This window comes from Phodopus roborovskii, unplaced genomic scaffold (assembly GCF_943737965.1).
Source record: "Phodopus roborovskii unplaced genomic scaffold, PHOROB, whole genome shotgun sequence".
NCBI lineage: Eukaryota > Metazoa > Chordata > Mammalia > Rodentia > Cricetidae > Phodopus > Phodopus roborovskii.
The window spans coordinates 16,699,479-16,726,413 of NW_026125295.1; the positions used below are offsets into that span (position 1 = coordinate 16,699,479).

General features: G+C 40.5%; 1 protein-coding gene across 1 annotated transcript; it reads right to left on the bottom strand.

Moving 5' to 3' along the window:
* Positions 1–584: 584 nt before the first annotated feature.
* Positions 585–25,153, bottom strand: Mrpl3 (mitochondrial ribosomal protein L3). The gene is made up of 10 exons (XM_051205841.1): positions 24,906–25,153; positions 23,745–23,929; positions 22,573–22,664; positions 22,020–22,118; positions 16,540–16,639; positions 14,781–14,841; positions 7,491–7,599; positions 3,744–3,821; positions 2,852–2,929; positions 585–1,038 (listed from the first exon to the last, which is right to left on the bottom strand). Exons 1-10 carry the CDS (start codon positions 24,995–24,997, stop codon positions 886–888), a joined length of 1,047 nt encoding a protein of 348 aa, XP_051061798.1. The 5' UTR covers positions 24,998–25,153; the 3' UTR covers positions 585–885.
* Positions 25,154–26,935: the final 1,782 nt, after the last annotated feature.

Consider the following 26,935-nt stretch of genomic DNA (forward strand, 5'->3'; position numbering starts at 1 on the left):
CCTTAGTCTAATGGAGCTGGTATCCTTGACCAGATGGCTTCCTTTTATTATCAGACAGTCTGGCTGTATAGTTCTAGCTGGCCCTCAGCTCAAGCCTGAGCAGGGGTTAAGGTGTGTGTCACTCTGGTTAACAGCTGGTCCTCCTGAGGCTTATGGAATTACTCAAGGCTCAGTACTACCCCTAGTTTACTGTTTATATTTAGCACAAATGCTGTTATGAATGGCTAATTGGTATATAGTTTGGCAAAAAAAAAAAAAAATCCCTAATTTCAAGACAAAACTCTGAAATGGTATGTCAGGTTCAAATCAGAAGCCAAGGAGTTCTAAGAAGTGATTTGCCCACAGACAGCAGGCCATGCTGGGGCTGTGTGTTTGCCCACAGAAAGCGGGCCATGCTGGGATTATGTGCCTACCCAGTCCTCATTTTAACATATGTTTCTGTAACTTAGATTAAAAAAAAAAAAAAAAAATTTCTCCCTTCACGTTTCTAAACTCCACACTTTTAAAGAAATGACTTCTTTGATCCAATAGGCAGCAATGTGGTTCCCCCCAGGTTCTATGTTTCACAACCACACTTTAAGAGATAAATTTTTAAACAAAAGTTGTTTATATGTTTTTTAAAAACCCTTAATATAAAGGGAAATGTGTTTAAAGAATGATGTCTACAAACGGCAAACATTTTGTTCTTTGCAGACTGCCAGTTTTAACAAATCCAATCTATGTGACTGGTTTATTTACTGTAGTAAGTTTGCTAATCAAATTTAAGTGAAGGAAGTGATGCTTTTATGTCCATTGATGACTAAGCAGAGGGTACCATTCCTGGTTCTACTACTGCTCTGTTCATCAACTGCGCAGAGCACAGAAAGTTCTGCCATGCCAGTGACATCACGCAAAAGTAACAGAAGGTGCACTGGGCTGCAACATGTTCTCATCATACAAGTCTTCTGCAAGTTCTTCTTCGTCTCCATCAGGAAAGTAAGTAGGGAATGGCAGGTTTTTACAATAATCCTTATATGCAGGCAGTATAGAGTCTTTGACCTGAGGGAATACAGGACAAATTCTTACTTACAAATGATTCCTTTATAGTATTTAAAGTTACCACTAAAAAATATCTGGTCCTGTGGTTTGAGCAGAAATCCAACTACTCCATACAGATGAGACATTGTTCACTGCTGCTTTTCTCTGTATTCATTAACCAATTTTCTCAATTGAATCAGCCACCTCACAAGAATAAAACCACCAATTACACTTTAAACTTACTGTAAATATGTATTTAACTACCTAACAGGATGGATATTTTAAAATCACCTTTTACGTCTACATTTATTTTTTAAATATGAAGGCCTGATACAAAATACAAACTTAATACCTAATAATTATTCATTTTATCTAATAATTACTCATTTTATTATCTACTTTTTGTCTGTTTTTGTTACTTTGTTTCCTATACTTAGAACCAAATTTTGGAGGTGAGGCTTAAAAACATGGAATTCATTTTTGTTAGTGTTAACTCTAAGAGCAAAAAAGGAAAACATCACTTTTATTAAAGAAAGTAGCTTTCTTTAAGGAGCTTTTTACTGAGATGTTAAAGAGAGAATAACAGCTAAAGAAAGAAACCCACAAGCGTTTACAGTCTCCCTGAGAACATTTTATGACCTAAAATGTGTGGGTTCATAGCTGGTACACTTTAGCAGAGATACTGATATGATCTCACATGCTGTTTTAGTTTTGTTTCTCAGAGTGTCTGTAGCCTCATTCAGGGAGGGAGAAATACACTTGTACACAGTAAAACAGGGCATATTCATTTAGCAATGAGAAATGAATAATTTAGTCAAAATGACAGCACTAGGAACAACTGAGTATCTAAAAAGAGTTCTATTTTAATGGGCCTCATAGCAATTGTTTCAAGAAATGATCAGGACATTGCCCAGAAGGAAACCATCATCATGTTCAGTTTTTTCCATTCACCAATCTTAGACTCAAGCTAAATTAGGAAAGCACCCAATAAAAAAATTATGTGCTAACTTGATAAAAATTATTACAAAGGGTCCAAGTAGTTAGTGACTTCTCACCTATATTTACACTTTTATGTATCTACTGTACCTGAGGATTTCCGATAACAACGGTATTGATGATGTTTACAGTCTAAGTGAATACCTATAATGTAACAGTTAAAACTGAGGTTTCCGTTTGCTTCTGTTGGAAATAAATGATGAATGTTCTACGGAGCTGGGGTCAATTCAATCACAAACCTTTGCGAACTTAGAAACGGCAGACTCTACTCTGTATCACCACGGTCTGCTCTACCCAGTATCACCACGGCTCGGCAGAGTCTGCTTTGTGGGTTTTAGAGGACAGAAACAAGTCTTTGGAAGCTCCCAGGCTCGACTTCAATCTATCTGATCAACATGGTAGTTATATTTACTCTTTTCCCTTTAATTCTGAAAGGGACAGGAGGTGTCTGGGGAAGCAGGTGTGGCAGAGTGCGGCCGGCACTGAGACCCTGGTCCTGGTCACCTTTCTGGACCACGATTCCCATCCCAGTACTTGCGGTTCTTTTACCCAAAGAAAACAGAACTCATCTATTTCTGGAAGACGAAGGAATCCTGACATGTTGGCACCGGCTCCTTTCTTCCCCTGAAGCCCTTTCTCCCCTAAGCTCTTGAATTCACAGCTCTAGTGTGTGGCTACAGCACATCTTTTCTTTTTACTGAAGTGCTACTACAAGGGAACGGAGGCAGAGAACATGTAACAGAAGAAAAACTTCTTTAGAAGCTACATATTCAGGCCAAAAGAATTTAGAAAATATACCCACAGTAACGAGCGGTAGAAATTAAATAGTTGTACATGCCTTCACTAAGCAATTTTTATGTCCGGGTACAGAGCCATTGACGTAGATAACGTTGTGCTTGGTGTTCACTCTCCACACCTACAACACGAAGTGAACAATTTGTGAGAGATGAAGGCTCCCGCAACTAGTAAACATGTTACTAAAATCCGAGGAAGCACTCTACAAAGCCATGACCACACAAGCAACTGAAGGAGAAGCAAAGGCTAGAAAGCTTTGAGTCCTATTTAGTGACTTGTAAGATCATTAATGTGCCTCACCTTAGGAGGGTGGCTGTTGACAACTACTTCAACTCCATGGAAAGGCATGGAAATACAGTTCTGTTCTGGTTGCTGTTTTTTACAACTAGCAACTGGAAATTCATAACTTACTGAATCTAATCTTTAAAATAAGCCAGGTAAGCAGACTGCCTGTGAAAACATCTCAACATGGAGGAAACCCCCCCCCCTGAAAATGCATGCACCACAATGAAGTGCTCTTCCCCCCCTCTGCAGGGATTGTTCCCTCCTTCCCTTACACCTACTTCACTCACACATTTGACGTATAATTAAAGACAGCTCATCACAGAACCTTCAACTTCTCTGAGATTACATAATATACAGAAATATAATGCCTGGGGAGCTTCTGTTCTCTTTATAAAGGAGAGTATTACATCCAATGCTTGGAACCCTTTTCCCCCAGAAATATCTTGTGAAAATATACCAGTTCAAACAGTAGATCACTGTTTTTTTTCTCTGTAACAACTATACATTTCATGGTGTAGATGTGGAATATAATTATCCAGCCCCTTACAGTACAACTCAATTTCATCTCCTTGGAAAGAGTCTAATCCCATGTCTACAAGACAAATGCTCTAGGCCTTTGCATATATGCTTACAGTACTTTACAGACTTACTTTCAGTCCATACACAGTTCTGCTCTGATTTCCCATCTGCCCAGGCATTTTAGTTCCAGGCCAGACTCTGGCAACATCCTGAACAAGAAAAAAGGACACATTTTCAGTGCTTTTGCTTTTGAACAGTGTTGATTAAATCACAGTAGATACCAGAAACAAGAATAATTAAGTTCTACTCTTTCAAATCCTTTATTCAGCTAGATCAGTACAGAGATGAATATGATGTGTACACATTTACTCCTATGTTGGAACACGGTTGAAGAATGGAGTCGTGTGAGAATTCTGAGTGCTTGTGAGAAGACTCCAAGAAAACCACAGTCTTGTGACCTGTTTCTTCTGAACACAGAATTGTTCTTGGAATGTGTTTTCATGCTCCTCCCTGGCAGAGCAGCTAGGAGTGAGTTTACTTCAGCTTTGTCATTCATGTGCCTCTATGGAAAAACATGTTTTTGCCACGTGGTGGGTGGCTTGTCTTTGTGGTTGAACACCTTACTTAGGTCACTCTTCTTAACTCTCAGAGTGTAAATTGTCTGATGCTCTGAATAAAGCTGGCTGTTGCATGAGACTTTAGTAGGCCTCATATTTAGGTCCCACTCTCCCAGGCCGACAGTGTCAATTAGTGTAGTAAGTACTCCCAGAAAGGAAATAGATGCAGCCTAAGAAGCAGCCAGGAGACAAACTCATTAGCAAGAGAACTAACAGATCGAATACTGACAGAAAGTTAAAAAACATAGCAATAAGAAACAAAGGCAACACAAACAAGCCTATGGGCTGCTTTCCTGATCTTATCACCTAACCCTAGTTATTGGCTTGGCGGGCTTCATCTACACCCCCACTGCCTGACGGGCTTCTTCCTCCCTGTGAATTTACTTTCTCGACTCGTATCATCTGTATCACAGAATAGTGTTTGCCTAGCCCTAGCTGGCTCTGAGAAGGGATACTAGGCCCCCATCTAAAGCAAACACATATAAAGTGAGGGACCCACTCACTGGACTTAGTGAGCAAACAGATTTGTGTGGCAGGCACTCTCACAGCAGCTAAAACTCCCAAGTGACTTATGAGCACATCAGGACAGCTCACCATATATGATGGTTAATTCCCATTGTGACCTGACTGGATTTAGGATCACTGATGGTAAACCTCCAAGCATGTTTCTAGGAGCATTTCCAGGCAGGTTTTATAGGAGTGGTCTTGGGGACTAAATTTATAGAATCGCTCATGCTACGGCAAGCATTTAACCACTAGGCTACATCCATGACCCTGGTGTATTTATAATGCTGGTCTGCCTAACAGTGCCTATTTGATCACCTAGTTAAGGATGTGGAAAAACAGATTAGTCCCCTCTACTGTTAATACTTTCTCCTTAAGCCAACTTGCAATTTGTTTTGAGAATAGATGTAAATCTAGCTCCTCTCAAGCCCCCATCATCTGATGTACCCACGTCTATGATGGTCACCAAGCAGTGATATGTTATCACTGTCTCCTGGGATTAGCCAGCTTTAGACTATCAGAAAGGAGGTTCCATTTTCTTATATACTTACTCATGCAATTCATTTGTATCAGCAGGAACTTTATTCCATGAGTCCTTTGCTCTTGGGGGGGGGTGTTATTGCTTGATTCTGAGACAAGGCTATATAGCCCAGGCTGTCTTTGAACTATAGATTCTCTTGCCTCAGTCTCTGTATTCCATGAATTTTCCACTGACTTTTCAGTCGTAAGCCAAAACTGTCTCAAATGGGAAGCCCATTAAGTTGGCTTTTGTGTCCCCTCCATGTGTCTATCATTGTTGAGGCCTGTCCTTGTTTTCCTGTTCAGGGCATTTTGAGCTCATTGTGTCATTCCAGTGCTGTGAATTTTTAAAGAAGTCAACTACTAAAGGAGTTTCTTTCTGTGGGCACAATGCTTGGAGACCAAGTCTTACACCCTGAGTACTTCACTGCACTGGAACACTTTGTGGGTCATTGCAGCAGGCAGAGAAGGGGAAAATATGATAGACAGACATGTGTACATGGACACAGACATACACTGTACAGGCATACTGATAAAACATGATTCAAGGCCCGTTCTAAATTCCCTTTCACAGGGTAGCATCTTTCTATAGTATAGAAACTTGCCTTGGCTCCCAACATCAGTATATTTAATTTTCTGCTCAATTCTATAACTCACAGTTGCTGGTATCAGTGCAAAAAGAATTTAACAGTTGTGTAGTGTTTTGAGTGTGTGCGTATCTGAGTGTATGTGCATGCATGTATGTGGGTGTTATGCCTATATACATGTGGTGTTGGATCCCTTGGAACTGGAGTCACAGGAATTTGCTGGATACCTGGCTTATTACCTGGATGCTTCAATCTGAACTCTGGGCCTCTTGGTTGCTCGGCAATCATTCCTAACTGCTGAGCCACCTCCAGCCCAAAGAATGCATTTTTAATGTAGACTCACAGTATCTTACCAGGCCACTATGTTAAACTGCTGAGTTAGTTTTCCTCCCTTTTCAGTGTGGCTGTTCCTCATCTGAAGACGCTGAAGCTCATTTTCTAATTACATTTCATGTATTTACTCCCTTAAAGTTTTTCTTTTGCATATGCCAAACATTAGCAAAGTTCCAGGAGTAAAACATACACAGCATAAAGACTATCTACCACTCCCAAGCGTTCCCACCTTGTTCCACCCATCATTTGGGGGAAGCACTCTTGCTAAATCTTATTTCATCTTCTGACCCTTCTACTGGCATGGACAAACAGAACACACCTACATCTTAATCTGCATGCAGCAAATCACCATTGTCTCAGTCATTTTGTTTCTGGAGCAGCACTGTTTTCTCTAAGTAGACATACCACAGTTTTATCCACCCCAACTCAAGTGTGGGTCTCCATCCTTGCTCATTACAAATAGCACTGCTGGACTGATTTGTTCCAGTGCATGGGGAGAACACCCTCAGGACAAATTACAGAAGCTTGGCTGTGTCAATGGACACGTATGTGTAGTTTTACCAAGGTTGTGGCTATTCATCGTGTTCCCAACACTGATTCTGATTCCTTTTCCTGGCAGTCTTGTGAACAGATTTCTCCTCAGCTCTTGGTAGACAGTATGACAAAAATTCAGCGTCTTGGTAATGGAATCTGTTAGGTGAGAACTTGGTACCAAAGGAATGATAGTCTGTTTCTTATTGTGAAAGAAATAGAATGTTACCAACTACCAACCATTAGAGGAACTTGGCATTTACTAAGGCTCCAAAGGTGTTATTCAAAGCTCCATAGGCAGCCTCTGCTCTACCTCTGGGTAAGAAACACTGAATTAGCAAAACAATTTTCTTCATTTCTGATGCCACCATTGCTTATTCTCCATTTACCTCAATGCACCCCACCCCCACTATAATACTATTCTTGACAATCTCACAAAACAGGTGTGTGACCCAGCAACATGCAATTGCCATAGTATTTTAGATAGGACACTAGGACATAGAGGAAGAGAATGCTTTTCATGGGTATTTATACTAGAAAAATGGGTGAGGCTAGCCTATGAAAGAGTGATAACGTCTAGAACCAGCGAAGTCAGGTTCAAGTCATCTGGCCTGAGCTGACAGTGAGCAGTGTGTGCAGAAGTTGAGCACGTGGCTGATGCCCGCATTCTTGGAACGCCAGAGGCTGAGAGGCAAGACAAGTACAGCAAGTTCTAGGCAGCCTGAGCTACAGAGTAAGACCCTGCCCACCTCCCACCTCCCCAATGAGCACCGATACTTGAACTCACTCCAGTTGAAATAGCTCCAGGTCTCCTGTGGGTCTTCGTTTGACCATGAGAAGCAGGTTGGCCTTTAAATCCCCATCTCTTCATGACACCCTGAAAACCTTTACCAATACTGGAAAAAAAAAAAGTTAGAATTTACATAATGAGTGGAGTATAAGATATTTCTGATTGTACTTTCTTGACAGCACCTTGGAGTTCTAACAAGACTTCTTATCTAAATAACCAGAAAAGGCCATCCCAGCCGAACTGTAAATGAATGTTCCTTCATCTGTCTTGGTTTGCACCTCCCCGTGGAGTCTAACTCTGTATAAAATGTTATGTCAAGACTATGAGACAATACCAAGCTAAGCACAGGGAATTTACCTAGGAAAGGTTTGCCCTCATAATCTTGCCATACGATAGCAAAGCCTGAGAAGTTTCAGTCTCGGAACACACATAGCAGACAGCCATCAGGATGGACCCCAAAGACCCCTATCTCCTAGTATTCATGCTATACTTAATCTTCTTCCCAGGAGCCTGGGACTGATTCAGTCTAATGGAAAAACTATGCTAAGAGATGAGCTGTCAGTCTGAGGTTTGGTTACAAGAGACTCCTCTGGTACTCTCTTCTATGGCTTCCTGGGTTCTGCAATAAGCACCCAGCACTATATAAGCACTCCTATGGAGCAGAATGTAGCAAGGGTGGTTCCAGCCAGCAGCTGCTGCCAAGAACCATGCTATTGGGCTTGGAGGAAATTTTTCTCAAGTTAGGGCTCAATGTGACTATAGCCTTGTGAGAGGCTCTGAGCCACATACAGCAAGGCAAGGTATGCTGAATTTCTGACCACAGACACTAAGGTTATGTTTGCTTAAGCAAATGTGAGGGCAACAAGTCAGGGACCAACAGATGGCACAGATTGGAGCACTGAATAAATATATAGACTGATTCTATCACTTACAAGGGTGAGCCTTTAGCATAGAGGTTCTCAGGCTTCCTAAAGCTGAGACCCTTTAATACAGTTCCTCATATTGGGGTGACCCCAACCATAAAATTATTTCATTGCTACTGTCATGAATTATAATGTAAATAAATATCTGATATGTTATCCCAAAGGGGTCATGACCCACAGGTTCAGAACCACTGCTCTAGACGCCAGGCAAGTATTTTAAAGGACACGATAGATCTTGATCTGTGTTGAATAGGAAGCTAATAGAAAAGCAAAAGTTGAGAATGACTGTTTCTTAATAACCTAAATATTATTTTTAAATGAAAACACTTTATTGCAAAGTATATTAGCTAAAGAAACAAGCTAATGACAAGGCTACTAAAGTCCACCTTTAAATGCCAAGTAAACCCTATAAATGACACTGTGCAGGTTCTGAGGGCCTTGTAAGTCTACTACAGACATCATCTATATGCTCTTAAGGTGCAGATTTTCTTCATCTTTTACCAGACAGTAGTAATATATTTTAATGTAATATTGTGTAGTTTCAACAAAACTAGCTGTGATTAGACATGTACTGCTCAGACCAATTACAGAACAGCATGAAAACCACACTGCTTCTACAAGGACTCTGCTACATGTTTATTAACAAAGAATTATCAGACAGGATGGATTTACCAAAGCCCCTTGAATAACAGTTTTAGATAAATCAAAAACTTAACATAGAAACAATTAGGAAAAAAAAGGAAAGAAGAAAAAAAAAAGCAATTAGAAGTTGTAAATAGAGCCCAACAGGCATGCACTCTCAAATCACACATCAAGACTTCTTTAGGAATAAATTAAAGGTAGCTTACACCACTTCCGGACTGCATATACTATTCTCTCTTCCCTCAATAACTACAAAAACAAATAGTCCTAACAAAAAAACCAAAACAGAAATGTAACATACATTCAATGGAAAACTCATTGCATAATTTTATAGAGATGAACACCAAAGAGAAGCTATGAGAATCAAATAATGAAATTATGCCTCAGATATTATTAATACTTCCACTTAATAGTGAATTTTAGGACATACTTGAAAACTTAAAAGCTTAGCAATTTAAAAATGAAGAAAAATAAGTAAATAATAATTCGGACATATTCTATCATTTAGCAAGTAGCACCTAAGAGCAGCAGAAGAGAGACACCAGCAATACTCATCACAAAGGAACATGCTTTAAAAATACCACACTGGCACACGGCTGCCTTTGTAGACATTCACTACTGCCTCCAGAGTTCTCAAACCGATGATCTGCCTTAAAAAGACAGCTTGAGTGCACACACCAGTAAAACGAAAGCAGGTAAATTACAGAAGATAATTGAGCTCATTTTAGAGTAAATGATTACAAGATGAAAGTGGTACCCTCCAAGTGCTAATTATGTGTCAGCTAATTGCAGATTGTTTTTCAGTCTGGTCTGGAACACTTCATGAGTCCCACTGTGTACAATGGGAACCTCTTCAGTAAATAACCTTTAAACAAAAGGCAAAAACACAAGTGACACCACAATTATTGGCTTAATTCAGGATGCAGAGAATAGAGTGCACCTGTTGATCCATGGGAGGCACAGGTATTGAGTCTCTGGCTTCTCCAACTTGAGAACAAAAGTAAACAAAAGTGAGGAATGAACTAATCTTTACTTAGCACGCCCTGGTGTATTTCAAATATAATACTTTTGTAAGTAACAGAAGAAAACCTTCACAGAAACTTATGGTAACCACAGATGCCTATCTCCCTCACCCTTGACCCCCTGTGGGGCTTTGCCTGATTGTCTCATGCTGCAGCCCTGGCCAGCCTCGAGCTCACTGTGTAACTCATTCTGGCTCAGAACCGATTCAATCCTTCTGTCTCCAACAGGGCTGGGTATGCAGGTATGGACTACCATTCTTCCTAGCTACCCAATGTGGCTCCCTCCCTCCCTCCCTCTCTCCCTCCCTCCCTCCTTTATTTATTGATTGATCGATTGAGAGAGAGTTTCTCTGTGTAGCCCTGGTGGTCCTGGACCTCCCTCTGTTGGCCAGGCTGGCCTCAAACTCACAGATCTGCCTGATTTTGACTCTGAAGTGCTGGGATTAAAGGTGTGTGCCACCACCACCTAGCTCCCCAATGTAATTCTTAACTAATGGCTGTAGAAATAAATCAAATCAGGAAGAATGCAATTTTAGACATTCCCAGTTTAGTGAGGCTTATGTGAAAACAAGGAAAACAAAAATGAATTTATTTAGGATATTTATGCTATTTAAAAATTCATTAAAAAGCAAGAAACAGCTCAGAGGTCACATTTAATTTGGAAGACCATTGCCCCCATCCCTTGGTACATGCCCTCCCATATGGGCTGCATACTGGCCAGAGATAACATCTTACTTAGCCCAGTGTCCAGCCTAGCGTGAGCCTCACGCCATCTCTGCTATTGCTATTGTTGTGGGAAGAAAAAAAAAAAAAAAAAAAAAAAAAAAAGGTTTAGAGGGCTATACAAGTAATCATAAGCCCTTCCAGAGGGTAATGCATCATTTACTGTTTCCCAACTCATCCTATTATCTCTAGAGGTCAATACTATGGGAATTTCATCCTCTGGCCATATCAAGACAAATGCCCAAATATTGACAACAAAGTTTGAAAACCAACCCACCAGGTATTTCTCTACATGTTTTTAATACTTGGGACGAGTACGTCTGAGGCGAGGAGAGACTTATGTATCTACTCTGATGCTCTGAACCATCTGTGCCCAGTTCTCTAAGGACCCTCATAGTCTCACCCCCAAGTCTCTTCCTTGCCACTGGTTTCTGTGACATCTCTCTCCTTTTCTTCTCAAACTCACTATTCACATTTCTACAATCTATTTTTCTCTTCAATTAGTTTCTGGAAACCACTCTGAGATTAATCTAATCCAAAACCACCAAAGTTATTTTGTAAAATAATTTTTATTATGAAATTGTTGCACCTACTGAAGAACAGAGACTATCACGGAACCTGAGGCATCCATCACTCACTGACAGTTACCGACTCCAGGCCTGCCATGTTTCATCTGTTTCTCTTGTTCTGCAATTCCAGCAGGGGACTTAAAAACAATCTCATCATCGGCATCACAAATATTGCAGCATGGAAAGCCAAGGACACTTTTAAACTACAAAACCACAATATGGTTAAACAAGAGTGAATGTCTCCTTAATATCACATGTGCAGCCAGTGTTCAGAAGCCTATGACCTCCCCACCCTGCTGCCATCCATGTTCATTTTGTGGATTCCTTAATCTTTGAGATGCTCTTTCTCCCTAATGCCTCATGAAAAGGCAGTCTGAGCATCCTGATTCTAATTCTCTTCTCAGTATGGTTTAAGCCACAGATTGGCATGTTAGCTTGCACTGACCACCTGGTTTTGTGAATAAATTTTTATTGGGGGTACAGAAATGCAAATTCTTTTACATGTGGACTATGTCTCTGTTTTAGAGCTATTATGTGGAAAGATGTCTGATGTATTAGACAATATCAGAATTAAACTCTTAATGATTTAATGCTTTCTATTTACTTTTCAAGTCTTTCTTACTGAGGTGGAGCTTTCCTTTTAACCTAAACAAAAAGCAGTGACAACATGGTGATTCAGGTAGCCAATACTACTGAGCCAACACTCAGGGCCAGGCTTGAGCCAAATGCTACAACAGTGGTTCTTAACCTATGGCAATCAAATGGTCCTTTCACAGGAGCAGCCTAAGACCACCAGAAAACACAGGTATTTACATTATACCATAACAGCAGCAAAATAATAGTTATGAAGTAGCAATGAAAATAACTTTATGGTCAGGGTCACCGCAACATGAGGAACTGTGTTAAAGGGTTGCAGTGTTAGGAGGTTGAGAACCACTGTGCTAGAAGCTCTCATGTTAAAGATGAAGCAGTAAGAGATCAGGAACTTGCCTTTGTCACAGAGCGATTGAGGCTATGACCTTGTTCACCTGTTACTTATTATCTTGCTGACCTTGGTTTTTTCTGCTTGGTAGATTTACGTTAGGAAAGTGATTAGGTATACAGATAACCTCTAAAATACATTTAAAGGGCAACTCAAGAGACGACCCTGAAACACGTCCTCCCAAACTCCAGCCTTCATCTCAAAACATCCACCTTGACTTAGGGTTATTTGTGAGAGGTTATCTCTTTATAATCTGTTACTCACTGCTTCACTAATGTCCATAAACTTCCTGTTCTGAACAGCTAGTAAGTAAGTTACTCAGAACAGACTAGAAATGGAAGAAAGAGTAGAAAGTCTGCCCTCACATCAGACCCAGGAGAAGGAACTGAGAGGACATGGAGCCTGTACCCATAAGGTCAAGTCTCCGTCATGGTTAATGGGGAAAACAACAGGCAAGGGCTCTGAAGGCCTTAGACTGAGGGCAGGGGAACTGCCCTCCCAGTGACAAGCTCTGGGGGAAGTGCACTAAAGAACTTAAAAGGAAAAAATGCAAGTGGGGGGGGGGGGCAGTGAGGATGAATCAATCACCCAGCTAAGGAGCCATCCCTGTACTGGGAAGTTCAATCAAGTTGCATGTGAACAGTCAATCAGTTTAAAGCATTTAAAGGCAGAGGAATGTAGTAACAAGTTGGCTAGAAGTGGTACAGACCCTGGAAACACTTAACAGAGTTGACCTCAGGTAAGGCAGTCTAGGCGAGGATACACAGAGCAGAATGCAGTGAGCTTCCATGGGGTAGCCTATTTCCCACATAGAAAGGAAGCCCATGCTGAGCTGCAGCCATGCAGCAGAAAGACCTCCTCCAAGGGGCCTGCCTTTCCTCCAGAGCTGACTATCATTGCTTTAATTCCATCTGTTCTTCCAGCAGTTATTTGCTATCTAGACTTGAGGCTGCCATATAATTTAAAATCATGTTTTCTAGAAATAGGACCTTACAAAAGAAACATTCTCCACCTTTACTCATATACCAGGAGACTGGAATCACCAAAAGGGGAAAAAAAACCAAAAAAAAAAAAAACCCCAGACACTCAACAGTAGCCTATGAACTGAAAGATTCCACTGAGCACGGCATTTGAAAAGCTACTCTACACACCAAGCTCATCACAAGTCTGACCCCAAGACAGCTGCTGACCATGGCATTTGACCCTGCATGTCTTCTCAGACTGTCCCATATGTCCTGCAAGTTATGTAATGGAATTCACACAGCACTTAGTTCACAGAAGTGCATGGAATCTTATGACTTGTAATCATTCATAAACTTGAAAGTAAAATAATCTGCGTTATAAGCCAGAGTCTTCACTGTCTAACCAAACCAAAGGTTAGGAAAGCTAAACAGTTGTCAACGAGAGACAAGTCAGTGATCTCACTGGCTTCATTAACTAGGGGAAAACAAAAGGGACTGGTTTAGAATCTGAAAGATTCTTCTTACTGCCAATCTACCTATGTCATTTCTACAAAGCTGGACACGGGGAAAGGCATTTATCGGCTTTTGAGGTGGCCTGTGTAGGACATGAGGTGGTCATGGTGTGGAAATGAATCTATCTGGTTAAGGAAACTAAGCCTGACATCACCAGATTTTGTTTTAAGTCCACTAAGGCCAACACTCATCAGGTTCCTTTGGATAAAAGCTGCTGTTTGGTCATCACCAACACAGAATACATGCAAACAAACTGTACTCTCCCAGAGTCTAGGACACATTTATCTGTCAAAGGGCTCTCGGTGAGAGTTCCTAGAATCATAGACACTACACCATGGGCAGAAATGGCTAAAGAATCAGAAACAGTAGCCCAGACTAAATGAATCAAAGGCAGCCCTTTTGTTAGAATGGTAGCCACACAGCAGAGTCTCACTATCTAATACTGAGTCAAGCTTCATGCTCCTAACTAGACCTAAGTGTGGAATTTCTTCTAGTTTCTGATAAAGCAATTGCAAACATGTTTCACAGTTACACTGAGACACTTAAACGCAACAACCACTTTCATAAGTAGTATAAAATCGTATCACTCCCAGTAACTGGAAAGAGCACCCCCAACTAAACTACAGCGTGGTCACAAGAGAAGCCATCAGCATTGCTCAGGGGTGCGTTGAATTCACGTGACCAAAGCAGATCTAACTGGGGAAGCACTTAATTCTCGTGACCTTCCACAGAGCCCCATTTCTGGAAGCACACATCTCTCAGTTCATTTGATGTAAACCCTTTGTATGAAACTAATCCAGTGCAACTGTAAAACTAAAAGGCAGTGACTGTACAGCCAGAATGATGAAAGCACTTGTTTTCATTCACTGAGTCGAATGGCTGTACCTTCACCCACTCTGCTCTTTAGCATATGAAGAAACGAAAAGCAAAGGAGAAGTGCTGGGGACCTACGTTTTGGCTGTGACATCCACGTACTGTCCAGGGCGAAAGTGAGCAGCATAAAGAGGGGTCCCTGTAAAAAGAAAATGAGAAATCCATGTTATCCTTCAGCACACAACTGACTTTATCCACAGACATTCCCCCACTCAGCTCCCAGCTGTGCTTTCAAATGCTTGTATATCTTTGGCAATTAGAAACATTAGAAACACCCAAACAATGGAGCCATCCACAAACAAATTCCAGTTATCAAGGTGCACGTGCTAGAGTGAGCCACAAGACCACATGTGACTGACTGGCTAGCACCTTCATGGGGCTTATGTGGGACAGGTCAAAATGAGTGAGTCCCGCGGTCATCCAGTGGACTAGGAAATGCGCACCTGGGACTCAACTTCTCCTTTGCTGGGTACTGGTTCAATGGGGATATGCAGACAGCAACTGTCATACCATATTATTTTTCTGTTTTAGGCACGTGTGGATAAAAAAACCTAGTTCTTTGGAATAGATATAACCTGCCCTTATAGATACTCCAAATTCTATAACAGAAACACGTGTACGTCAAAGCCCTGACCTAAAAAATGTGTTATTTTGGTTAAGACTTAACAATATACCAACAATATACCATTAAGAGCCTAATTAAATTTTAAAAAATGAAAAAAATCGAGAGACCAATGAGGCTGAGAAAGAAATTGAAAGCCAGTTTCAGTTTGTTTAATTAGTACAAAGAGTGGGGGCCAGTGGTATTTAGGCAGTTTCTTTAAGGTAAGAGTGATCTAGGTAAAAACCTTAAAAAGGAACTTCACTCTATGAATGCCAAAACATCACATTGTATTCTATAAATGAATACAAATGATTTGTCAATCAAAAATATTAATCTAAAAAGGAAAAATTAAAAGGACATCACGGGACCTCTTCTTTGCCAGGTGGGACAAGTCAAACTACTCTTTGACCATTATTGACTCACAAAAACATAATATGGTTGAGCTACAGCAAAAATTAATGCAGACATGACTTTTATAACTATCCTAAACACAAACAGAAGGCTTAGACAAATTTGACATGTTAATATCAAAGTGGATACTTAAATTTGCTTCAAAACAAATCCTTAATATTCAAAGTGGAATATAAGCCATTGTAAATCAGACCAGTAGCCGATAATGTAGGTCTTACCATAACTTTTGTAATTCAATTTATTTTGCCTTAAAATTAAAAATTTTAATTAAAAAAAATTCACTATCTTTTTGTTGCAATTCAATTTCATAAACTAAGGGGCTCTCTTGATGGTCAAAATGCACCAAAATATCATGCGTTAGTAACCACATGAATTAGTATAATCACATATCAAAACTTAATTTGACATTCCATAGATAGGATAAATCTTTACCCTAGGGGCTATGTTTGGCCTTTCTCCTTTTGAGGCTGCATTTTCTCACTCTCCAGGGGAGTGTACTATTTCTAGCAGAGTCCTAGCCTGCAAATCATGAACACATTCTAAAGCTAGAACACTTACTTGGAGAGGCTTTTATAAAAAATGTTGACACTCTACATTTGCAAACAAGGGTTCCTCCCTCTCAGGGAAAACAAAGAGGATCCTACAGCTTTCCCACTTACCAGAGACAATGACTTGTTTGTTCCTAGTGATTAAATCAGATAGGTTTTATATTTAAAAGTGTTTGGGACATTGTATTTTGTTTAGCTTTATTGAAAGGGCTGACATTAAACAAATCACATATTTGAGTATTTTTACCTCCCTCCTCTCCCGACCTCAGATTACCTGGCTTAATTACAGCATTATCTGTCACATGAAAGATTTTAATTGTCTGTTTTGGTGGCAATCCAAGTTCTCGGTAAAATTCCAATATAGAATCAGATTTCTAGAGGGAAAAGCAGCATACGTAAGTAACACATTAATCAGTACATCTGAACCTGAATGTAGAGACCCAAATGAAGTTCTAAAAGCCCAGAAAAATAAAAATGAAATCACACTCTATTTCCCTACTGAACCAACAGCATCTAATTCCCACTCTTTAAGGGAGATGAAATTTTATCTCTAACCCATTATACCCTCACTGCTTAGGATCCAGCCAGGCAGACAGAATATTTACGCCTTGCTGGTCTGAAAGCACATCTGGCACTGGCCTCAGGTCCTCTTAATTACTCAAGCCTCCTGAATTAATGTCTAAAATAGAACCACTTTTTGTCACCTGCCAACCCCTCTGCCTATTATTATTATTTCTTTATCCAAGTCCATCATGATAAAAAAAAAAAAACTGCCTAATCATCTATACCTGCAGTTCAATGGACTGTAGAATAAACACAGGGACACTGCTGCTCTAATGGGCTGTACAGGTAACACCGTTCTCTTGAGAAGCTACCGCTGCCTCCAAAGGGCAGCTAGGGTCCTCTCTGTTCTTTCCCTTCTTTCCGGCTGCAAACACCACAGCCCCCTTTCTCACCTTCACTCACACTCACTTCTACAAGAGCAAACACTGAAGCCTCCTTACAAGTCTGCTTCCTTGAAAGTATTTTCCTCCTGTTCCAAATTCAGATGCATTTCCTTTAAAAGGTTTCAAGTTTGTTTTTGACATTTACATAGTTCAACTGATTTATAAAGCATATTATTTTATTAATATTGAATTTGTAGTGTACCAAGAAAAATCTCTTACAATTGGTACAAAATAAACATCACAGCCTACATTAACACTAGACTCAAGAATAAAAAGAACTAAGATAACATACACATGTCAATTACCCTTCAGTTCCACTAGAATTGAGTGATTGTAACAACTAAAAATCACAATATTATAAAACTAGGTCTAAGGATGGAGAAGTGAAGTGCTTTTCTTTTTCCTTATTATTTTTATCTTAGTTTTTATTCATTTTTAGCTTTCCTGGGAGGTTGTGGGGGGGGGAGGGAGAACAGATGTGGGGCGACTGGAAGGTAAGTGGGATTTGAGTGTATGGTGTGGGGTTCAGAAAGAATCAATATAAAATATTTTTTTTTTAAGGAAGAAAAGAAAACTAGGTCTTAGTCACAAAAAACCACATGCTCAAATCAAGCAGAAACCATATGCACTGTAACAGTCTGGCTGGCCCCCTCCTTTCTCCCCTAAACTTCCAAATAAATGATTCAAAAAGGCAATTTGGAGGCTGACAGCACTGTCACATGTGGGTAACCCCGTCCAGAAGTGGTGGTCTACCCTCTGCAGAATTTCTCAGTAATTATCTTTCCTATAATGAAAGCACTGTTCTGCTCCCAAAATAAATTGATTTAATCAACTTGTATGGCCACTTAATGTTCGTACAGGAAACAATATGTACCACATCAATTTTTATTTATAAGATACAACAATAAAACAAACTAGTTTCTTAAAGGTGAAACTCTTTGCAAATTAAAAAAAAAAATTCTAGACCTATTATAAGTAAAACCATTTTAATCAACTTATTTTGATTGCCAAACTATTCAATATTTTCTATTCAGTCTTGTAAAAAAAAAAAAAAAAAAAAAAAAAAAAAAAAAAACAAAACAAGCAAACCAAAAGATAACAAGACTCCTTTATACAGTCAGTCTATTTGCAGCTTCCCTGAGGGCTATGAGGGCTAAAATATGTAACAAGCCAGGACATTTTTAGTTTGGAAAATCTTCTTTTTAAACACAAACACTCATAAATGTTGAGGGCTTCCCACACTGGCAAGCAACTTTTTCTTTTTCTTATTAGTACAGATTAATGGCACAGGGTAATGGGTTTCACTGTGACAACTAGATATACGCACAACACATATTTTGATCATCTCCCTCTTCATTGACCTCCTATCCTTTGCCCCCATCTCTATTGCCCTTCTCTTCCCTTAACAGACCTTTGAGAAGTGAATCGTTCCTGCAGTTCACATAGCTGAGTGGTCAGTTTTTACCACAATGTAAGAAAAAGCACTCAAATGTCCAAATCCCCATTGTGCTGCAGCTCACTGACCAAAGGTTTTCAGAGAGGGGAGGAAGGACAGCAGCCTTGAGTGCAAAAGTGGAGTGCTATCATTTCTGAAAAAAAGTATTAGTAAATACTATGCAAATATTGGTAGTATTTATTAAGTAAAAGAGAATATATGAAATTATGCTCCCAAGTATATTTTCTTTGAGAACTAAAAGATTCAGAGGATAATGTGAATTTCAGAATTGAAACAGAATTCAGAAATCTCCAAATCCTACTTTTATGAGCATGCTGAGGTGGGGGTGGGGTGGGGGAAGATCAGAACTCAGGCTACACCTCTGTGTTCCCCATCACCTTCTTTCATTAAAACAATGCCACTTCATTTTTTGTATGTGTTTTTGCCTACATGTATGTATGTGTACATACATGCATGCCTAGTGCCTACATAGGACAGAAGAGGGCATCACATCAGATGTCATGGAATCGGAGTCACAGGTGGTTGTCAATTGCCATCTAGTGCTGGGAACAACCTGGGAGCCCTGCAAGAGCAGCTAGTGGTCTTAACCACGGAGCCATCTCTCCAATCCTGTTATTTGCTGTCTGAGGATCACCATTAATCTATCTTTTGGTGCAGAATAAACTGTCCCAATATGCTACTTAGTTAACAGACATCAAGAACATAAGGTCATGGATTTACAAAATGGATAATGAAAATAAAAATGTCAGTAGATATACGTATGTATATCTTTTATAATACATACATATATAAAAGAAATGCCTTCCACAAGTATTCTTTTAATACCCATGTTCTTTCGTTTTCTCTCTATGAACCAACTGCCTTGGCTCTCTCCAAGGAGGATTGGCTATCTCTAATTATTGTGGTTGCTTGATTTATGCTGATTTATGGGATGGCTACCTCATTCATCCCTCTTACCAGCTTGAGGGGCCCCAAGGGGTTAATATCAAGAAACATATAAGTATGCAAGGCTGTGAGTCTGCTCTGTGCTGAGAGCCTTTATCATTTATTACAGAAGTAGCAATTAATATTCTAGGTGTCAACCCACCATAATTAACTTCTGATGGAGGAAACTTGCCTTGCAAAGTCTACAAGAAATACAGACTCCAGAATATCTGTTGCTATGAATTTGGCTGTATAATTTTGACAAACAGAATACACACTGGACACTGGGTGCTTTATATTCTCAAAAAGGCCCCAGAGAAAGGAAATTCCTTCTCATTGGGGTGTGAGTGGTAAGAGCTGAAGCCTCCAGGTCTCATGTAGCCTCTTACTCCATTTCACCTTTCCCTACCTCTTAAGTTTACCCACATTTTTCAAATGACAATCCCTCTGAGACTTAAGCTTGCTTAGACATTTTACAAGTCATATCTCCTCGCTTTTTTTTTTTTTTTTTTTTTTTTTTGGTCAAGTCCCTATCTGCCTTCTAGGCTCTGAGAGAGATGCATGCCTGGTATCCTTGCTATTGCTAGAGAATTGCTAATTGTGTCTGTGGGTATATAAACTGGAAACCTTGTGGGAGCTAGGAGAATTTTTAAAGAGAACTTCTAAAGAGAAATTTAACAGAGAGCTTTTAGAGGGATTTTGTTTTGTTTTGTTTTTCAAGACAGGATTTCTCTGTATTGTTTTGGAGCCTGCCCTGGAACTTACTCTATAGACCAGGCTGGCCTCAAACTCAGAGATCCGCCTGCCTCTGCCTCCCAAGTGGGATTAAAGGTGTACTCCATCAACGCCTGGCTAGAGGGAAATTTTTTAGAGAAAATTTTTGAAGAGAAACTTTTAAAGAGAACTTCAGGGAAGAACTCTTTGAGAAAAAAGGTATGTATATGAATAGATTCATTCGCCCTCAGACTTTTTTAGCCAAGCCCTACCTGCCTCATGTAAGCTTCCTGCCAGAACCCTTGTTAGCCCTGTTTTTACCAGGGGTCAGTCAGTTGTGACCAGTAACTTCACTCCTATATCCCAGAGATTAAATAATTACTTGTGGTAATGAATGCATGCAAAAGACTTCATAAGATGTTACTGCCATGTAGTAAGCACTCAAAAGAAGTTAATTGTGACAAGCACATACATGCTATGTAGCAATTTCCTCTGAAAGACACATTCCTTCCAGGAAGAGGGGGCACTCATGAGACTCAGAAGTAAACCTTACAGTTTCTTCAAAGCCAAACTGTATTCATGAGGATTCACAAAGCCTTCCTGAAGGCCACAGAAGCAGCAGACAACTGCCTGGAATAGCACTGGTCAGCCCAGCTACCTGCAGGAGATGTTCTCAGCCTGGGGCTGTCCACACTTTATGGAGGGAGATCCAGGCTTGTAGACTTAATGAGCTGTTACCCAGTCTAGGTTGGATTGAGCTGCCTGTGCTCCTGCATGCAACCCTTCACTCATATGCCTCTAAGTAACCCAATAAAGTCACTGGGGCGCCAAGCTGGGCCTTGTTTTGTTTCTTGGTCTGTTGTGGGTTCCCTATTTGGGATGAGTAGATGAATGTTTGTGTTTCTGCAAGAAAAGTCACACAAGAGCATACAAGAAATATCTGCTACTTGTGACAGATAGTGTGGTTACAAACTGACTCTGCCCATGTTTATTTCATAAACAACGAGAAAATAATTTGTTTGGAGATAAGTGCTATGTTCTAGTCACTTGCTAGTGACAGCCATCAAGATTTGTAGGGTCTAGTCTGTGACACTGACAGAGGGTATTAATTGGGTGCATTTTACTAACAAGTTACACACAGAATTCTGTTAACACTCTACTTAGGAAACAATGCTTTGTTAAAAGAACACTATGACGTGCATTCACATGCACCCCAAAGCACTGAAAGTTCCTTTTAAAATACACAATACTTTTAATGGACTTTTGGTTTTAAGTGTTGGATTGATTTTCCATAGAAGAAAAAAAGGTAAACCATATAATAAATACTTTTCTATACATAAAAACCCTGTTTCAAAGTAAAAAGCCAAAATCAAACAAGTGAAGGCAAGATCTACTGAGCATCCATGACAGTCCAGGCACATTAGAGAATCTCATTTAGTACTTGCAAAAAGCCCATTAGGTGGGTGGTACCTTCAGATTCTTTACAAATGTACAAACACTCAGTGAGAGCTTACAGGCTTGCAGATGGAGGAGGAGACATGAGAACAATCCAAGAGTCTCTCAAGAGTCCAGATGCCTCTGCTAGCCTCCCTCTCCCCAGACAAAGACCTCAGGGAAGTCAGTTTATGACTACAGAACACTCTTCAAACTCAGAAGCATGTAGAGCTGAAACTAATAATATGTCCTACTTTAGGAATGGAAAGGTATGCTTACATAGAAGCGTGACACGGTTTTCCCACCCACAGTTAGAGCTGCTGTTTTTCCATTATAGTTTTCCTTGGGAGTGTATTTTAACACATGGCAGTCTTGTACCTGAAAAGACAAACACACAATCAAAACCCACAAAACCTAAGCTTGTAATGTGATCCACCAGCCATAATGAGAGCCTAGGACAATTAGGATTTCAGAGTTACTTAACTCATTATCCACTCTGACAGTCAGCATCAAGATCACAGTTACATCAGGGACTGAAAGAGCTGTATGTGAAAGGGATATGCACTGAATGAAGCGGCAGATGAGTGAGGATCTATGTAACCCCTCCCCGCCAGGGCACTGCTTCAGGTCTCCTAATCCCACTATGGAAGACTGGCTTAGGCCAGACTTCACTTTCCCAGAACCATCTGAGGCAAAGTTCTTCACTGTTATCTATCTCGTTTTCCTTTACCACGCAGTTTTCTGTATGGAATACACATTTCAATCATTACACTATGTACACAGACCTTGGCACACACACACAGATGTTCTTGTATGTTCTATGTTTTCTTACCTGAAGTAATGTGACTACGTGCTTTTGCCCGTCCTTGGACCATAAAGGCATCATGCCCAGCTTGAGGGCGATAAGGCCAACTCTGGAAGAACCTGGCAATAAATATAATACATGTAGGACGATTTACAGACGTTAAGTACCTTCAACTATATCAGGCACAATATACTGGTGGTTAATAAATGCTTATAAAATGAGCAAATGTAAAATAATTCTAACATTCAGTTTTAATAGTATTAATATAGAGCATATAAATCTAGCATTACTCTTTCCTAGTTTCAGATGCTGTCCAGTATTATCAATCAAAAATCATCTACTCAAATTCTAAGGTTCTAGATAGTATTACACCATACAGATGCTACAGCATATCCTATTGAAATGTACTCTATGTTGGGGCTGGGAATGTAGCTCAGTTGGCAGAGTGCCTGCCTTATTGGACATGGCCATGCATTTGATCTCATGAACTACATACATATGCTAAGTCTGAGGGTATATGCCTATAACCAAGTATTCAAGAGGTAGAGGCTAGAAAAATCAGGAGTTTAAGGCCACCCTTGATTAAAGTGAGAGCTCAAGCCAGGCTAGACTTGAACTTCTGTCTCTAAACAATTTAAGTGTTTCAGTAACTTCAGAGACCACACATTCAACAGAAACAGGCCCATCCTGCTTGGTCTGGTCACACATGGGTTTAGTTTACTGGTTGTGGAACTATGCTTGCCCAAATCAGTACACAAGCATTCCAGCTGAAAACAGCTGTATTAACACAGGACATTTTACAGTGGATTTTTCCAGCCTCTTCTTCCTGGCTTTCCCCTTTTATTTTACATTCATCTGAAGGGAAGGAGCTCATATATCCAGAACAATTTTCTTCTTACCTACAAAGCACCTTCCTTTTTTCGTTTGTTTTTCGAGACAGAATTTCTCTATGTAGCTTTGGAGGCTGGCCTCGAACTCAAGAGTTCTGCCTGCCTCTGCCTCCTGAGCGCTGGGATTAAAAGTGTGCACCACCACCCTTCCTGAGGCTGTCTTTTACTAGCAACAGATGAGGAGTTTGGAAATAAGCAGGCACTCAAGAAATGAAAATCCAAGGTGTCAAATGTATAAAGCAGTCGCCATTTTCATGCATGCAGCCACACTGTAATCAAGGGCTCATATCTCTACTCCCACCAAAGCACCTGGTTCCCAAGGATGTAAAGGCCACGGTTCATCTTTCAGGGGGTTCAGTTTACTGGATAACTGGGCGTTATTTTCATCACGGACCAGCTGCTTAACAAATGAGACATTTTCTTCCGAAAGATGCTCATCCCACCAAGTATTACTCTTGCTGTGGAGATTTCTAACAAAGAACCAGATGTTTTTTCTGAAAATAACAACAAAACCAAATCATTATTTTCATTTAATGTAGGGGAGGCCACAGTGTTAGATAACGTACTAAAAGTTTCAGGGAATGATGTGGATTGTATATTTTCCCTAACATTTCTTATGATAACCTGGGGACTTCCACTTTAATCAAGAAAGGTTAGCTTGAAGGTTTCTCCTCCATGATGAACAATCCTACCTAAACACACACACACACACACACACACACACACACACACACACACACACACACACGAGGGGCTATTAACCCAAATGAATGTGTATTTGACAGTTTTATATGTAATGAAGGTGGCAAGCTGAATTTTCTTCTCTAAGTATATATACCTCCTCCCTGTCATGACATGGCCTATGCAAAAAAAAAAAATTATTTATATATATATATATATATATATATAAATAACTCTGGCCAGCTGACCAAGCACCAAGAAAGATCTCAGCAGGTTTGAGGCAAGGAACCAAGTGTGTGTGTAATTCTTGCATGGGGTGGGCCAAAACCTAAATAAACCTTTGTGCTGTCTACTTTGGTCGATAGTCAGGAAGTTCCAGCTTACATTCGAGAGGGATTTCCTACTATTCAGCTCAATGACTTTGGACAACCTATTTCCTTTTAGTTTTATCTGAAAATCGGTTATGATAGTGGTCTGCTCACAGGGGGGCTGGCTACTGACACATGCCTAATACGACACTTACCACAAACACGTGTAGTACAGTACACGCTGGTTGGAAGATTTAACTGCGGCTGCTAATAGTCGCAGCTAGTAGCTAATTTCTTCAACATTAAAACACTGCCCCTTCGAGCCTTCAGATTAAAAGATGCTTCCTTAACCTGTGTCACACCCCTGGACAGATGACCCCTTGCTCTTCTAACAAACCTTTTGCACAGGGCCAGGTCTCTGTTCAAGGACACAGTGGTGTGGGTAGCGCACCCCTCCACCCTCTCTCTTGCCCGTACCCACCTACTCCCTACGCCCGGGGCAGCACCTAGGCCTCTGGCGCCACAGCCCAGCACCTGGGCGCCAGTCTGAGCCAGCAGCCTCCAACCCGGCATGGAGCTGCGGGCCACGGCTTGGCTCGCGACACCTGCCGCGCGCCGCCGCCGAGCTTTCAGCGAGTCCCCGACGCAAGCACCACGCGCTCGAAGCAGCCACGGGACAGCACTCACAACACCCGATCGCCAATGCCCTCTGCGGAGGAAGAGAACCGCCGAGCCACTTCCGGTCCGCTTCTCAATACGTTCCGGGCAGAGACTCAATCCTCTTAACTTATGGTTCCGTCGCCAAATTGCCCTACTTTGCCAATGGATGCTGTGATTGACTCCTCTTTAGAGGTGGGAAAGAAAGTATTTGGACTTTAAACTTTAGGAGAACAAGGCAAGAAAAGATCAAAGGGTGTAAGGAAAGAGAAATCACCTCAAAAAATTCCCACTGTGGGATAACTCACCTTGCTAAGCAACACCAAAGCAATTTTATAATGGCTAATCCCAAGAACAGCCCTGAAGAGAACTTATTTCTATATTATAAACGAGGGAACACAGACTTAAAATTCATGTACATGCCAAAAACAGATGCGTAGAGTTAACACTGAAACAAGGCTGGAGTGTGTTAACAATAAAACGGGAACAAAACCAATAGAATGGCATGCAACTTACCAACTTAGAGGGTTGGGTATAACTAGTACTAGGCAGTTCTTCAAATCGTGAAAGATCTTGAGCTTGAGTCATCCAGAGAGGCAGTTCATGGATGTACTTGAGATCAGGTGCGACTGATGCAGAAAATGGTATTACCACAAAGTTTCAGAGTGATAGTGATGGAACTACTGATAACTACTGTGTCCGGCCCACCATGTACACCCTGGAGATCCGGTACTTCAAAAGTCCCTTCTCCAGTCAGATGCGTGTTTCTGGAAAGGTGGAAATATATGTTTGGCCCTTTTCAGCTTCTCCCCCCCCCCCCCGCTCTCTCTCTGTCTTTCTCTCTCTCTCTCTCTCTCTCTCTCTCTCTCTCTCTCTCTCTCTCTCTCTCTCTCTCTCTCTCTCTCTCTCTCTCTGCTTTTGCTTTTTGTTAAAAATATGGGTAGCTTGACTTTGAAGGTTCAGTGAAGGACCTGGCTACTGCTTGACTTGTAGGCTCCGAATCTTTACTTGTTCTTATATCCCACTAAGCACTCTTGTCGGTAGCTTGGCCAAATCTCAGAGATATATTGATCCTTAGAGAAAGGAGTGCATCACTTCATCCTAGCTACTTGGTTTCACAGATACTTAATATGGGCACTTTCATTGAGTCTTGATATATACTATAGATGATAATAAGAAAAATTTCTCACTATTATCAATATCTAGTATTTTACATACCTATAGTGTACAATAATGTGTGTACAGTATTGTATTTGTCTGTCATTAGTCAATGATAACCAGGAACCCATAGGAAGTTAAGTTTAATTCACTTAATGCAGTTAAAAGGATCACATGTCTGGGAATGTAAGTGTAGGAGTGAGTTAGAAGAGGCTTATTATAAAATTTAGGCTAACAATGGGTGTTTTTAAGGCACTATCAAGGAAATTAACTTGTTTTCAAATGGATGCTACGAAGAATTAGACAGTTCAGCAATTAGGCTTCTTAATCTTTGTTCTGGAGATAGGAAGGTCAAATTGGGCATCAAGAATTATTAACAGCAGCCTTTAGAAATACCTAATGATATTCTGTTGTAGACACAACAGTATGGGTGGTAAAAGGACTCATTTCATTTCCCCCACTTAATCTTTATAATAACCTCATGTGGTGATACCATCGTTATGTTACCTCCGTTGTAGGCAAGGGGAGACTGCACAGCTTAAATAGTGTTACTCGGCTAGTAAGTGGTAAAGCCAAAGTCCAATTTGTGGCAGTGTTGCCATAAAGGCGTTTTCCTAGACATTTTATTTGTTTCCCTGTAACATCATCTGCGTTGTTCTCCTTGCCTTAGAACTCCTCTAACGGTAGAGAGGAAAA